General features: G+C 37.0%; 1 protein-coding gene across 1 annotated transcript in view; it reads left to right on the forward strand.

The window, feature by feature from the left end:
- Positions 1 to 17,015, forward strand: part of HS2ST1 (heparan sulfate 2-O-sulfotransferase 1) — a 197,368-nt gene extending 180,353 nt beyond the window's left edge. Inside the window, exons 4-7 of the mRNA XM_065888991.1 lie at positions 520 to 658; positions 13,095 to 13,192; positions 15,386 to 15,543; positions 16,789 to 17,015. Coding sequence (XP_065745063.1) covers positions 520 to 658; positions 13,095 to 13,192; positions 15,386 to 15,543; positions 16,789 to 17,015 — 622 coding nt within the window. The remainder of the gene's footprint in view (positions 1 to 519; positions 659 to 13,094; positions 13,193 to 15,385; positions 15,544 to 16,788) is intronic.
- Positions 17,016 to 17,391: the final 376 nt, after the last annotated feature.

A 17,391-nucleotide genomic window follows, 5' to 3' on the forward strand; every position in this document is an offset into this window, starting at 1 on the left:
AATTCTAGGATCTGCAAGGGTGGCTAAAATATACTCCTTCTGTGTTCCTCCAACTCTCTATCATTCCCTAAGGAAATAATGCTGAAGACTTAATGTTTTTCACTTCTATCTTGTCTTTAAAATTAGCGTCACAGACGTTAGGCTCAAATGATCGCGCTTGTGTGGACTTCTGCTATATCCATTGACAATGTTTATCTAGTTTGGTGGGTCAGAAGTGAGAAATCATTGCTATGTGAAATTGAAATGTTTTATGTAATTCTTGCTAGTAAAATTTAAAATTATTTGTCACTCAATTTTCCCTTCTCTCCTTTATCTTCAGCTGTAATTTTAAAATTCTTATTTCTTATTTACTTTATTGTAGTATAATCCTAAAATATTTTCCAATCTCCACATACTGTATTTTATTTAATTAACTCATGTTTTTTTCCATATAGAATTAATACCTCAAACTTCAATTTCTGGACACCCCAAACAGAATGAAAGGGTTGATTTCACCTTTTAAATTTTTCTCTATTTCAGATTTGGTGTGAAGAAGAAGCCAATTTACATTAATGTCATAAGGGATCCTATTGAGAGGCTAGTTTCTTACTATTACTTTCTGAGATTTGGAGATGATTATAGACCAGGGTTAAGAAGACGAAAACAAGGGGACAAAAAGGTAATATTTTAGTTTTAGAATTTTTATAAAGATAATTGTTTATGAAATGCAATAAACAGTGAATGCTTTTAAAATTTATTAATGATTATAAATGTATTCCTTGCTTATTGTGGAAAATTTCAAGAGAACCCAAAAGTATGAAGAAGTAAAAATAAAACTACTTTGTAGTTGATATTTTGGAGTATATATAATATTTTGTCCTTTTAAAAAATATTTGACTTGTGTTCTGGAGCTGAATATTTGTTTTATTATAGCCCTATTAATAATTTTCTATGAGATCACTATAATAATTCATTAATATGATATATTTGTGTACAAAGTTTGGTTCTCTTAATCTTGATGATGGCAGTTTACGTTGATTTTTGATCATCTGTTTAGGAACACTATTTTGTTAAAGCAGCTTATTTTTTCAGGCAAGATGAGAATAATAGCTTAACAGGGTTCTTACTTAGCAGGTTCAGATTTGAGTTGTCTTCTATTTAAGTGCGTCCTCCAGAGTAGCCCCAGACTTGTTTTTCTAAGAAACCAAACTGTGTCAGTTTTCTGGTGGAATACCTTTACGGGGACCTCATTGCTCACAGGATTGCCCAAGGCACAGGAGACGCAGTCTGACATAGCCTGAGACCTCCTTCTCCTGCCTCATTTTCGCCTCAGGCACCCAGTGCATCACTGGGTGCCTTACCTGAAATGTCACCGTCCTCCAGACTTATTACTTCATACTTTTTGCACACGTGTTGTTCCCTATGTTTACAATGTCTCTCCTTCAATCTGAAAACTCTTTGTTCACCTTTAAGATCCAGCTCAAATGTTACCTCTTTCATAAAGTCTTTTCTGGCAGTGAGCCGTGTCCCTTTCAAAGTTCCCAGAGCACTCCATTCAAATCGCTATTTTTTAAATATTTATTTTGTGGTACTTGAATTATTTGTTTACATATATGTCTTCTCCAAAAGGCTGTGAACGTCCTGAAGCAGGCGCTGTATTTCCTTCACCTTTGTCTCCTCCATATCTAGTACGAGTACGGTGCCTAGTTCATCTGTAAGTGTTCAGCAAATGGCTCAGTGAGGGAATTCTGCACCTTTTAAACCTAAAGTGTTGTGTAATGGTGATGCTAGATACTTGCTGTATTATAGTAATTAACACCCAACAATTAATTTTTTTCTAAGTTGGATGTGCCCTCTGTCACATGAGAAGGCAATGGTTCTTTTGTTTTATTTACCTGTTTATGTTTTCTAGAAATTGCTATTTCTTTCCTTAGTCTCAAGGCTTTAGACAGAAGGTATTGATCCAAACAGTACCCTTTTTTTTCAGCGTCCACTCATCTCTTAGTATTATATAATCTTCTAGAAAAAAAATGTATAATTATATTATTATGGAGAGTCTGTTAAATTTTGTAAAATCTGTAATATGACCCTTTTGTGACCTAGTACTTTAAAATTTATTGTTAGTTATTTCTAAATTCACTTCAATGCTAACTACTTTCTTTTTTAATTTTAGCCCTATAATTTATACTAGCTCTTACTCAGTAATTGTTAGTATCCATCTCCCTCCTTCAACTAAAGGAATGTTAGTGTTGGTAAGGAAAAGATTCACAGTCACGTATGTTCCTACGTCTGTCATGTCACGTCAGCCCTGGATACCGTGGTTTTGTGGTTGCTATCCTATGTAGTTTAGGGAATTAGGTAACAATAATACTTAATATAACAACAATAATAGCTCACATCTATTGAGTGTTTCTTGTTTATCAAGCTCTGTTTTAAGTCACATATTATATTATATTGAGTGTTTCTTGTTTATCAAGCTCTGTTATAAGTCACATTTAAGTGTTAACTCATATGTGAGTTAACACTCACATCTATTGAGTGTTTCTTGTTTATCAAGCTCTGTTTTAAGTCACATATTATCAAGCTCTGTTTTAAGTCACATATTCAGGTGGCCTGTACAACAATTTTATGGGATAGTTGCTGTTGTTATGTCCATTTTACAGATAAGGAAACTGGGGCACAGAAAGGTTAAGTACCTTGCCCAGTGTTATACTACCAGTAAATGGTGGTGCAGGAATTTAAACCCAAGCACTCCAATTCCAGAGCTCACAGTCTTAACCTCTCTATACCCTTGAAAAAGGAGGGATGGAAAGCAACATGTCACTCGATATTTTTGTGTGAGAGATGTTCCAAAGTTGTGTATTCAATGCTCACAGAAAAACCTAGGCAGATATTTTAACGTAGTCTCCCTTTCATCTTTGAAAGCTTTAGGTAGGTATGCCCTCTCCAGCCTGGAGATTTAACCATTCTTCACCCTAATGATGATAGGTCTTGGTTTGTTTTTTTTATGTCATTATAAAATACATATTAATACACCTGTTTATTTAGATGTAATATTAGTAACATCAGCAAAATACTATTGTATTACCTTAATTCTCACGGGGACAGGGCCATCTTCAAATGTTTTATCAAAGTAAAGAATTACTTTGTTTTGTGATAGGCAAAATAGACTTTTTCAGTCTTGAAACATATTGAAACACACATTTTTAATAATTTGGTTTGTTTCTCATGACATAAATGTTGGCAACATTCTGGCACCTAATGAATTAAATAAAGTTGTTATATTGCAGATAATTCCTTAATATCTTTAACTGGCAAGAGTTTTCTTTAATAAACTCATATCTGTAAAGTTGGTAAGACTTCGTGGCATATAGCACTTTGGAAGATGGCAGGGTATTTGAAGATAACGGGGATTAAAAAGTGGCTATGATGGGCAAAGGCTAAGGCTGGAAATACCTTGCAATGGCTTCATTTCCAATTTCTGGTTACACTGTCAATAATTTCAAAGCCATTTTAGTCATATGTGTATGCCTGTGATAGCTTTCAGTTGATCTTGTAAGGAACATACGATTTGTTTTATTTGGGAGATTTCAAATACTCTGTTTTTCAAACTTTATACCTAGAGTTTTGCATAATTTAATCTCTGTCCCAATACCTGGAAAATAGGGATATTTAGTAATCCAAACATCAGCATTCAATAACTACAATATATAAATCAGTGGTTCTCAAACTTTTTAGTCTCAGAACTCCTTTTACTCTTTTTATTGAGGACCGCCAAGGAGCTTTTATCTATGTGGGTTATATCTATTTCTGTTCATATTTACCAATATCAGTAAATTTGCCAATTGACTGAGAAACTTTTAACATAGTAACTAATTTAATAGTAACAGTAGGAGACCATAATATGGTAACATAAATAATATATTTTAATGCAAATAACCATTTTCAGAAAAGGTATAAATAGTGGCATTTTACATTTTTGCAAATTTTTTAAACACCTGATTTAATCTAATATAGACAGCTGGATTTTCATATCTGCTGCTGAATCAGTCTATTTAATACATTCTTTTGGTGAAGTGTATGAAGAAAATTCAGCTTTACACAGATATGTAACTAGAAAAGGCAGTATTTTAATAGCCTTTTCAGAAAATTGTGGAAATTCTTCTTTAATATTACACTAAAACTTAACTAGTAGTAGTTTATTAAAGTTATTGAAGTGTGGAATCTGGAACCATAGCAGTTAGCCTTTTATGTTCTGCTGCATTAAAATCCACTGATATATTTTATACTTTGAATGGATGTTTTAATCAAGCATAATTTTTTAACCTCATGCATTGGTCATTTGGAACACATTAGTTGACTGAGTTATGTGGATCTTCCAAGTGTTGGCAAATTTTATTATACAATATCAAAAATTCACATTCGTTAATGTCACCACTTATCTCATCAGAAAAGTCTTTAAGTATTGGGAAACTGTCAGGCTTATGGTGACAGATGAAGTCAAAATAAATTTAAATTTTTATATTTTTAGTTTGAAAACTTAGCTTTTATCACTGGCACCCACAGGATTTCTCCACCTTGACACTATTGTTGCTTTTGGCCAGAGAATTTCTTGTTGTGAGGGCTGCCTTATACATTGTAGGACGTTTAGCAGCATCTCTGACCTCTACCTAGTAGCATCTCCCCTACACCCTCCAGGTGTGAGAACGAGGAAGGTCTCCAAACATTGCCAGATGTCACCTGGGGGTCAAAACAGCGCCAGTTGAGAACCGCTGGACTACTAGGACTATCAGTTGTTTTCTTTCAAGTGGCAGACCCACTTTGTTCATTTTGAGAAAACATTAACCAAATACCCAAGTTTGAATAGTTTGTCTCTCAGGCCTTCTTTCAGCATAGGCCTTCTTACAGCTTCCAAATAACTACACCTATAATTCTCATCACTCACATTTTCTAAATATGTAAATATTTATCTTATGAATATTTCAGTTTCATACTGTCCTATAGATTATTAATCATTTTTATTAATTATTGTTTTATTAGCAGAACACCAAGGGGGTTATACTTATGGAAAGAGTGTATAGTTACATGCTGTAAATAACAATCTAAAGGAGAATCAGTTTTTGCTTAAGAAGTACTCATTGATCTCAGAGATCACAATTCCTACCCCAATTTGCTTTTCGTATTTCTTACTCTAAATTAACTAGACTTATTGACAGCTGTAGGAATTATAATGAATTCAGAATATTATACCTAAAAATATGTATTAGTTTATAAAAGATATTAATGAGGTTAGAAGAATTCCATACTTAGCCACTACCTGATCCTACTACTGGCTTACAAAATACTGCTTCCGTAGTCCTTAGCAATTCATAATCCCCTGACTGTGGTTTGCTTATTGAACATGGATTTTACACAAAAGCATTTGAGAACTTATTACTGTTTGCTTAGAAAGTGTTTTATATGTACAAGGCACCACAGGAGAGCTTCCCTGGAGGTGCAGTGGTTGAGAGTCCGCCTGCCCGATGCAGGGGACACGGGTTCGTGCCCCGGTCCGGGAGGATCCCACATGCCGCGGAGCGGCTGGGCCCGTGGGCCATGGCTGCTGAGCCTGCGCGTCCAGAGCCTGTGCTCCGCAGCGGGAGAGGCCACAATGGTGAGAGGCCCGCGTACTTAAAAAGAAAAAAAAAAAAAAGCACCACAGGAAAGCAATATAATATCTTTGCAGTTCATATTTAAAGGTTTGATAACTCTTTGTTGTAGACCAGTTTCTCTATCTCAGTAAAAGGTACAATCCAGAGTCAGCCTTGACCTGTCATCTTCCCAGGCTTCTGATCAAACTACTATATATGTGGTTCCTTTCACCAAAAGAGAGGAAATGGAAAGAAAAGTCCGTTGTAATGAAGTTGAAGAAAGAGATGATGAGTTCAAATTGGACATTATTTTTAGTCATGTATAAGCAGATGGAAATATCCACTAGAAATGTATTTGTGTCTCAAGAAATAAATCTGAACTTAATCATAGATTTGGGAGTCATCAGCATTAGGTGGGAGTTGAAACAAGATATTGAATGAAATTGCACTTCAAGGGAGACATATAGGGTATGAAGAGAGGACCAAACGAAAAAGGAAGAAGAAGAAAAGGGGGTGCAAATATGTAGCTCTCGGGAATGACAACATTTAAGGAGTAGGCAAAGGGAGGGAAGCACACCAAGAAGACTGAGGTTGGAGAATCAGAAGACAAACCTGGCGAGTCCTTGAAATGCATGGAAAAATCATTTCAATCACGAAGAGGTTAGTGAATTGAGAATTTAAAACTTTCCCTTAGACTTGTCAATGGGGAGGTCAGAGAAGGTGTTTATGTGGAATCCAAAGGGTTGAGGAGTAACCGTGAGAAGTTAAGACTGAGAGGAAAGACTACTCTTGAGATAGAAGTTTGGCTTTGAAGGGAGCAAAAAACATGAGAAATGTTTTACTAAAGGTGACAGATACTTGGGCATATTAATATACCTGAAGAGAGCAAGGCGTTATGATGGCAAAACTGGAGAAAAATTGGTGAAGCAGGGTCTCAGAAGGGAGTGAGAAAGGGTATTTAAAGATAGGAGGAAATACTTTTTTACAGATAAAGGCAGTAGGGGCTGCAGATAAGCTTTTATCTAAGCAGGAATCAAGGGAGCTCACGCTCAGCTTCAGTTTTCTGTATAAAATATGAAGCAAGGTCATTTGTAGAAAAGGGTTTGAATGTAAATATAATTGCCATCACTATCAAGCATCAAATTTTGTTTATTTTAACCTACAATTCTAGGAATTAAATATTTAAACTAATAATCTAAATAGTCTAAAGGATTTTTTGATATTTCCTGCTTTTAAAAACATTTGTATGTAGTTCACAAAGAATTGCTCTTTCTAAGCATAGATGGTGTTTAAGTGAAAAAGCTGATCATAACTTTTTGTTTCTCTGGTGTACTGAACTGAGTTTTGTTTTTGCTTTTTATTTTAAGAAGAAATTTTATAAGAGTAAAACATTTATTTATAGAAAATTCTATTTCTGAAATGTGGTCAGAATGTTTAGGAGAACGTGAATAGAAGTTAGCAAATGAGTGGGAAAGTTCTGGTGGGCAGCATTTGATTGACAATCGTCCTCTGTGCTGTGAGTAGAGAAGCCCAAGGGCTGATGTCACTGTTGGAGTCAGTGGAGAAGTTCATCTTGATTAAGACGCCAGTGGATTGATTCATTGAGCTGTATGTGGTCAAGATGGTATTGAGTTTCGTTAACTTGATTTCACTCACTAGGAAATGCTTGGTTTACTTTATGCATCACATATTTATAAAGAAAAAGGAGGGACTTCCCTGGTGGCACAGTGGTTAAGAATCTGCCTGCCAATGCAGGGAACACGGGTTTGAGCCCTGGTCCAGGAAGGATGCTGCGGAGCAGCTAAGCCCGTGCACCACAACTGCTGAGCCTGCGCTCTAGAGCCCGTGAGCCACAACTACTGAGCCCGTGTGCCACAACTTCTGAGCCCGTGTGCCACAACTACTGAAGCCCTTGCGCCTAGATCCTGTGCTCTGCAACAAGAGAAGCCACCGCGATGAGAGAAGCCCGCCCACCGCAACGAAGAGTAGCTCCCGCTTGCTGCAACTAGAGAAGGCCCGCGTGCAGCAACGAAGACCCAACGCAGCCAAAAATAATAATAAATAAATAAAATTAAAAATAAAGTATGAAAAAAATTTTTAAAAAGATAGAAAAAGGAGAATTTCTGTTTTACATTAAGATCTAGCACAATCATGTATGTTCGCCAATTTTTGATTATTTGTATTTGTTTTTTTTTTTTCTTTACATCTTCCTTGCTATGGCCTGTCTTTGGGTTGTTTCTTTTAAGTTGATAGGAGTGAAACACCTTTGCCAAATGATAAGAAGGAACTACAAAGGAGGCAAAACCCAAACTATTTTTCCACTTTTATATTATCTAATAAAATGTTTGGTAGGTGAATTAGGGTAGATGCTTCTGAAACAAAGAAATTAAAATGCTTAGGTAGATTTTTTCTGTCCTACATAAAAGCCTAAAGGTAAGGGGCCCGGGATTTTAGAGCAGCTTTGCTGTACACAGTCATCAGGGAGCTGGGTTCCTGCCATATTGTTACTCTGCTACCCTTCAGGGGCTTGCCCTTATGTGCTCGGTTTAATTTGGGTCACCACAACATCTGCCTTCCAGCTCATGGGAAGGAGGGAAGTTAGAGGCCCACCAATTTCCTTTTAACCAAGTGACCCAGAACTTGCTCACATCACTTCTGCCCCCAGTCTCCTGGCAAGAACTTAGTCATATGGCCATACCTAACTGCAAGAGAGGCTAAACTCTATGACTGTGGAAGAAGGGAAGAATGGATTTTGGTGGTAACTCTTATACTGCCAGAGTAGGCTAGCAGATTTTAAACTGCTGGCCAAAAATAAACTTGAAGATTATCTACAGATTTTGTTTGAAATACTAAAATACTTTTAGTATTTTAGAACACAGGAAGAAGGAGTTGGCTAACCGGAGAACTTGGGTCAAAATAGCCATCCTACATGCTCATTCATTAACCAGTTTTAATTCCAATAGTGGATATTTAAATTTCCAAAATTTTCCGTATAGTGACTCTATGGAAACTTTTAATGCTGCAGCCTCTTTCACTGTCCTATTTTCTTATTGGATTGGCCAAAAAGTTCCTTTGTTTTTTAAGTAAAAATATTAGACACATTTTTCATTTTCACTGAGAACTTTATTGAACAACGTATTCACCATTTTGTTCCACTACCTTCTGCCATTTTTCAGGCAACTTCATAATTCCATCTTCCCAAAACTTTTTAAAGAACCGTTCTAGGTGCCTTTTACAGTCTTCCAGGGAATTGAACTTTTTTGCATTAAGAGAATTTTGTAAAGACCGGAATAAATGGGAATCCAAAGGTGCAATGTGTGGTGAATACGGTGGATGAATCAGAACTTCCCAGCCAAGCTGTAACAGGTTTTTGCCTGGTCATCAAAGAAACATGTGGCCTTGCGGTATTCTGATGGAAGATTATGTGTCTTCTGTTGACTAATTCCAGACGCTTTTCGTCGAGCGCTGCTTTCAGTTGGTCTAATTGAGAGCAGTACTTGTTGGAATTAATTGTTTGGTGTTCCGAAAGGAGCTCATAATAAAGGACTCCCTTCCGTCGCACCATATACACATCACCTTCTTTGGATGAAGACCGGCCTTTGGTGAGGTTGGTGGTGGTTCACTTCACTTGCCCCACGAACTCTTCCGTTCCATATTATTGTACAGTATTCACTTTTCATCGCCCACCACAATTTGTTTTAAAAACAGAACATTTTCGTTACATTTAAGTACCGAATAGCATGAGGAAATATAGTCAAGGTTTTTTTCGCTTAACTTATGTGGAACCCTCACATCAAAGCGATTCACATAACCAAGCTGGTGCAAATGATTTTCAGCGCTTGATTTGGATATTTTGAGTATGTCGGCTATCTCCCACGTGGTATAACCTTGATTGTTCTCAATTAATGTCTCGATTTGATCACTATCAACTTCAACTGGTCTACCTGACCGTGGAGCACTGTCCAGCGAGAAATCTCCAGCATGAAACTTCGCGAACCACTTTGGACACATTCGATCAGTCACAGCACCTTCTCCATACACTGCACAAATCTTTTTTTGTGTTTCAGTTGCGTTTTTACCTTTCTTGAAATAATAAAGCATAATATGCCGAAAATGTTGCTTTTTTCTTCCATCTTCAATATTAAAATGACCACACAAAAAAATCACCAATTTTGATGTCTTTTAAAAATGCACGCTGATACGACAGCTGTCACAATACAATTTAACAAAATGGTTTCGAATGAAGTTAAAGACAACTAAGCACTACTCGAGCCATCTTACGGAAAAAAACGAACAAACCTTTCGGCCAACCCAACACATTTAAGCAAAATCTTTTTAATGTCTTTGAATCTTACACGCACACATACACACACACAGCGGTGGTACAGTTTATGAGTTCACTCACAATCACCTTAGTAATTCGTTTCTTTTTCATCTGATACTCTATTCAGATGAAGGTATAATGGAGCCGAGCAGCTCTTCTGAACTTCAGGAGCACTGTACTGTGATTTAGGTTTTGTTTGAAACAAATCATAAATCATAAATTTGTTTGAAACAAATTAGGCGTGAAATCAGAAACCTTCTGATACATCACCACTGGGTTTATTGGAACCTGAGATACGGTAGAGATAGATACATAGGTTGTTTTCTTTTTATGAGCTGCAAGGTGGCATAAATGATAGTAAAACCACTGTTTGGAAAGTGACTTAGACCAGCAAATCTAAATCAGACCATCTAGTAAATTTCAGACATACTGTAATGGCCATTGAAATGGGGTTGATTGAGTGTTAAGTGTAAACTGAGATGTTTTCACTTAAAAAAATAGATAGATTGATATGGATGTGTGTGTGTGTGTGTGTGTATATTGGGGGGTGGGGGAGAAATCCTAAGAGAATTTGACAGAACTCTAAGGAACTGTCAAAATGCTTCATGAAAAAATTTTACCGCCCCTGTCTTCATCTCAACTAGAATCGTACCTTTAATGCTCATGCAAAATCTCCAAAGTGCAGTCTTTCCAGCCATTTACAAATATTGCTTATGCAAACATTTGGTATAACAATGTATTGTATGCTATGGAGGACACGATGATTGTGCAAACAGTTGGTATAGCAAGATATTGTATGCTGTGGAGGACACAAATGCATACTATACTGCATGATCCCTCCAATAAGTATTTTCTATAGTTCAGGAGAGAACATAATACAACTTTTTTTCCAAAGTACATGGAGCAAGTTCTTTAAATAAAGATGTATATATAAATAACATACTTGGATCCTAAGAGCTGGCTATTACAAGGCAGTATTTAATTCATTTATATGAGTTTAAAAAAAATGAGTGACTTTAGGCCAGAGTAGTCATTGGAAAGATAGTCTTCATGTAAACTAGATTGGTGGAGGGAAGCACTTTCAGAGGAAGAAAATGTCATCAGCAAAATATATGGATTTGCAGGTACATATGACATGCTTGAGAAACTGTAAAACAGGTTAATCTGGTAAAGATGGAAGTTATACATGGAGATAAGGCTAGACTTGCACACTGAGGTCAGATTATGAAGCATTCTTTAAAACCAGGATAAAGAGTTTGTATTTCTCTTTTTAAAAAGATATTGGAAGCTATTGAAGTTTTCTGAGTAGAGGATGTTAGAAGTGACTACTTAGACTAATCTGGTAGTCTAAGAGCAGATTGAAGGAAGGGAGGGAAGGGAGCCCAATTAGGAAGTGATTGTAAGAATGGAGACATGACATGGTAAGATCCTGATGGAAGATTGGGGAAAAAAAAAAAAGATGCATTGGAAGGACATTACCTCAAGGATGTTAAGTGAGGGAGAGGAAAAATAAAGAAATGTGCTGAGATCTTGAGTCTGAATTACAAGGGGCAATGTCATCCTATTGCCAGAAATATTGAATATGAGGTAATACTGGAAATTCAAATCTAAAGGCATACTAGGTATCAGAAGATAAGTAAGAGGTGATGGATCTGGGGGTACAAATTTGGAAGTCTTTTGCCTAGAAATTATAAATGAAGCCAAGGAAGTGTGAATAAGCTAAGGAAGGGAGTGGGTAAAGAGAAGACAGCTGAGTTTCCATACTTGGTAGAAGGACCAAAACATGCCTTAAAAGAAGATAGTGATGGTACATTCAGAAAGGTACAGAGAACCAACAAAAAGCCAAAAAGGGGAGTGTTCAAAGAAGTAGACAACGCTGTGGACGTCAAGGAGAACAAGAACCAACAGAACATTGTATTTGACTATTAGGGAGGAGAGGTGGGGAGAGAAAGACAGACGTAGACACATCCCATTTATTGAGTGCCTACAGTGAACCACTCTTTGTGGTAGATTCTTTTAGATCTATGATTTTATTTCTTCCTCAAAGTAAGATTATGTCCTCCTTTTTCATATGAGGAAATTAACACAGAACTTAAGTTTTTCTGGGTTCAAGATTCAAACCCAAGTCATAAATCTTTTTCCTATATCATGGTGAAGGTCATCTGTAAAAGAAATGGGCAAATCAGTTAGTTTGCTGTTGCCTCTTAAATGTTGCCAGAATAAAGATAATTATTCCACTATACCTCTAGCCATAGTCAGATCTAAGGGTTTGGGGTCCTATTCTTACTAGATTTTTGGTTGAAAGGGACCTTTGAATTTATCTAATTTTATAGATTAGAAAGTGAGGTTTGGAGGCCATAAAGACTTATTCAAGATAAGGTCACACCTGGTTCTAGAAACTCAGGAGTCTGGACTCTGTATGCGTTCTCTTTCTACTTTTACATACCCTCTCTTCTCAGAAATAACAGGTGGTATTTATAGATGTCTACTCCAACAGCCTGAGCTCTTAAGTTTGTTCTCTGGCATCTTAATATCATTTCAAATAGATAACGCCTACTGTAAAAATGCCTGTGACAGACAGTAAGTACTAAAGAAAGTGAAGTTGATTTAATTTTAGATCCATAACCTGTGAGTCTCCTGCCCTTTTAATTAATTTAGTCAGATGCATTTGGAGGGGAGGGCATGCAAGTCATAAGTATCCAGGGTCACTTTTGCTTTGTACAATGATTTTTTTGTTTGTTTTAATGAGAGAAGGGGAAAAGACTTAAGTGTAGTCCTACTTTATATTCTTTTCAAATAATTGTTTCACAAAGAGTATCTTTAACCTTGTTTTTATTTAATTTACTTCGGTAAGGGGATAGAAAATATAAATACATAAATTCAACATAAACCAATACTTAATTTCAAGGATAAGTTGTTATCTGGGGGATGTTCCATTCATATAGTAAAAGAATTCTTATAAACACTGGTATAAAACAACGATGTGAGAACAACCCATGTTTGACTTTGCTCAGTATCTCAAGTATGTTTTTGTAACCTATCACTTTAATTCACTACTCGTCCCATCCACTGCCATTTATTTAATAACTTACCACATTAAGATACTTGGTAGGTGAGGCTCGGGTTTATGGCTCACATGTGCTGCTTTGTCTTTTTTCCAGACCTTTGATGAATGTGTAGCTGAGGGCGGCTCAGACTGTGCTCCAGAGAAGCTCTGGCTTCAAATCCCATTCTTCTGTGGCCACAGCTCGGAATGCTGGTAGGGAGATAAAGCTAGCTTCAATCAGTAATCTATTTATTATCTCTATAATCTGTATTTCACAAGGGTGAGTGTGTTAGTCAAGGACTAGGTGTAAGGAAGTTCGTGAAAGACCAGACCAAAAATAACATGTAATTAAGTAATACCTAGTTTTTAGTTACCTTTAAGTGCATTAAAAAGATTCTTCATGTAAAACATGCTTGCAGTGATTTCTCAGATGCTGGTTTTTAATTTTTTTTTGTTTTTGGTGTTATGTGTCTTGCTATGTTCTAGCAGTGGTCTTAATTAGCGGTCAGGGGTCCTTTCATAAACCTCATTTTCTCCTAAGCTTATTGTTTGAGCCATCCATTTTAGATCAAGAAGAGGCTTAGTGGGTAAATTATTCACCTGGATTTACTGTTAAACTGATTTAACTTTGAGAGAAGCCAAGGTAAAATAAAGATATTTTATCTTTAATAGAGTTTATTTCCTCAGAATGTGCTGAGTTTTCAGTTTAAAAAAATAATGGTATGTATTTGTTCCAATCAATCATTTTAACAGGAAAAGTAGAAAAAAACAGGAACACATTCAAAGTTAGTAGCTTCCTTAAAACCATGAGCGATATAAGGAATGCCTTCTGTTCTTTCCATCATTATTTGAGATACAGTATTAGATTACTGAGAACCTTAAGGCCCTACTCAATAGATTGTATCAACGCAGAATACAATTGACCCTTTGAACAGCACAGGTTTGAACTTCGCGGGTCCACTGAAATGCAGATGTTTTAAAATAAAGATGTATTACAGTACTACATGATCTGTGGTTGGCTGAATCCTCGGATGTGGAGCTGGGGATGTGGCGGGCTGACTGTGAAGTTATATGCAGATTTTCAAGTGGGGAATGGGGGATCGGGTCTGGTTGGCACCCCTAAACGCTCGTGTTGTTCAAAGGTCAACTGTAATAATGTAAGAATTGGAAGCTTAGAAAGAATGTCTTCTCAATTTTTAATCATTTCCTTACAACAGGGATCAGTAGATTACAACCCGGACACCAAATTTGGCCCATCACCTGTTTTTATAAACAGTTTTATTGGAAGACAACCACATCTATTTATTTACTTAGTGTCTGTAGCTGTTTTCACACTGCAAGAGCAGGGTTAAGTAACCAAGTGACCGAGACCATATGACCTGCAGACCCATCTCCGGCTTTACTCTCTGGCTCTTTAGAGGAAAGGTTGCCACCCCTACCTTAGAGCAATAGAGAGTATATCTCTCCATTGGGCATTACCGAGGAGATTTTAATCACACTTCTTCAGTATGTCTCCTCGATTCATAGAACTGGGAGGCACCTGAGAAATCAACTCGTTTGCTTCCCCAGCTTCCCACCACCCACGCCAGCTTTTTAATGGCTGAGAAAACAAGCTCAGAAAGGCGAAGTCGTCAGCTCAATATCACACTGCTTAAAGGCAGAGCTTGGCATCAGGGTTAGGGAATGTCAGTGCTAAAAATAACTCAAAGGCATAGTTTACTTAGGGCCAAACCTCTATTCACAGCCATTAGCTAAAAACGTGAAAAATAAAAAGATTCTTAGTAGAGCCATTTCTTATCCTATTTCTGTTTTTAAGAAATATCAGAAAAACCTAAACTCATAAATTAAATGAAGATAATCGCTACACAAAATTGCTTAGACCTTCCTAGAGAGCTCTTAAAATGAACGAAGTTTAGAGTACAGTTGACCCTGGAACAAGGCGGGGGTTAATCCCAGTATAATTTATAGTTGGTCCTTTGTATCCATGGTTCCTTCGATCTGCAGATTCAACCAACCACGGTCCATGTAGTGCTGTAGTATCTACTATTGAAAGATATTTGTGCAGGTCAAACCCATGTTGTTCAAGGGACAACTGTAGTTAACAAAAATTAAATGCACTCATACTAAATCAGATGGGAGGATATGTATACACATTTCTTAACTGTTCAAATTAAGTGTCCTCTACTAAAATCTGAGTTAGCCCTGCGTAGTTGAGCAGAAACTGGGGGCAGCGGCAAAGGAAATTAGAAACAGGTGTGCCTCCCAAAGGACATTAATAAAAGGGCATTAAGGCTTTGGATGGACATGTGTTTATCTGTTTTTTCCATAATATACAGTGTCAAAGGCATCAAAAGTACTTAGCAGATTTCACAACCAATTTTTTTACTCCTTTTTTTTTGGTTTTAGGAATGTAGGAAGCAGGTGGGCTATGGATCAAGCCAAATATAACCTAGTTAATGAGTACTTTCTGGTGGGAGTTACTGAAGAGCTTGAAGATTTTATCATGTTATTGGAGGCAGCTTTGCCCCGGTTCTTCAGGGGTGCTACAGAGCTCTATCGTACAGGTATATAAGGATGGGTTTCTTTTTCAAGCTGTCCTTAACTTTGTTTGCCACTTGCAAAATATGTGTGATTTGAAGTTTGTTGAATAAAACTCCAGAAAGGCAGGTACGTTGTCTGTTTCTACTCACCATTTTCAATACAAAAACAGTACATGGCACACAGATGGTATTCATTAAATGTTTGTTTAATGAATAAACATGCACGAGATTATAATTAAAAGGCATTGTAGGTATAGTGGAAAGATACAAACTACAGGGCCAGCCTTAGAAATGTGTGGGATTCAGTAATGCCAGACATACATTCCACCCTTTAGACGTGTCTAGTGCTATTTAGGTAGGGGTAGGATGGAGAGACTGAGTCACATTGGTAATGATCCTGTGCTATGTCACAGTGCTCCTAAAAGAATGCTTCAGCAGCTGTGACAGTATTACATATCTGAAAGTGACCGTGCTGGTCCAATCTAATTCTGATTTTTTTTTTTTTTTCTGTTCTTTGGTAAGATACAATCAGAGGAACTCTTTTCCTGGAGTATGCATGTGCCCTAGCTTTTAACACATAGGTATAGAGAATAGTTTATGAGAAATCAGCACTAAGTTTGAAAATAGGTATTTTATCATGTCTCTGAAAACAAACTAGTCAGAGCACCAAGCATTTGAGAATACAGCATGTAAGGTGACAGCCTACACTTTACCAAGTGGCCATTCTTACTTTTTTTTTAAATAAATTTATTTATTTATGGCTGCATTGGGTGTTCGTTGCTGTGCGCGGGCTTTCTCTAGTTGCAGCGAGCGGTGGCTGCTCTTCGTTGTGGTGCGCGGGCTTCTCATTGCAGTGGCTTCTCTTGTCGCGGAGCACGGGCTCTAGATGCGCGGGCTTCAGTAATTGTGGAGCATGGGCTTAGTTGCTCTGCAGCATGTGGGATCTTCCCGGACCAGGGCTCAAACCCGTGTCCCCTCCATTGGCAGGCGGATTCCCAACCGCTGCGCCACCAGGGAAGTCCACGATTCTTACTTTTATTATTTGACATCTCATTAAGTCTTTAACAAGGGTAAGGATTTGCATTACAAAGGAATAAATCACAATTCTAGTATGATTAGGGCACTGTTTTTGCCTGAATGATATTGACAAAACAATTATGCTCTTCCATGTGTCATACTAACTTAAACCATCTCTTCAAATAAACAGGCATTGATCTTTTGTGTGTTCTCAGAATTTATTTACCTTTTCTCTTTTTCCTTTGTAAGTAGGAAAGAAATCTCATCTTAGGAAAACCACAGAGAAGAAACTCCCTACTAAACAAACCATTGCAAAACTACAGCAATCTGACATTTGGAAAATGGAGAATGAGTTCTATGAGTTTGCACTAGAGCAGTTCCAATTCATCAGAGCCCATGCTGTACGAGAAAAAGATGGAGACCTCTACATCCTTGCACAGAACTTTTTCTATGAAAAGATTTACCCTAAATCGAACTGAGTACAAGGTGTGGCAGTTAGATTCTTGAACTACAACTTTGACCCTGTCTTCACCTTAGTTCTCAGCTCCACAACTTGGATTGCTGATGGGTGTGTAAGATAATTTGTATTGAACTGAGTTAGGATACAGACAGTGACGTCAAGGAAGTAGATTCTGGCTGACATGTCAGTGGTCTAGGAAGTTTAAGTTTCAGCCTTTTTTTTTTTTCTGGTTAAATTTTGGTGGGAGTTATAACCTCCTGCCTGAACAAAACCTACACATCACCTAAAATAAACACATAGCAGGTCTAATTGAAGGCCAAATAATGAAATACAATTTCAGAAAAAGTTCTGATACTCTCTTTTTGATAAAGCATTTTTTTCAACTAACCATGAAT

Source organism: Phocoena phocoena, chromosome 1, assembly GCF_963924675.1.
Source record: "Phocoena phocoena chromosome 1, mPhoPho1.1, whole genome shotgun sequence".
In the NCBI taxonomy this organism is placed as follows: Eukaryota; Metazoa; Chordata; class Mammalia; order Artiodactyla; family Phocoenidae; genus Phocoena; species Phocoena phocoena.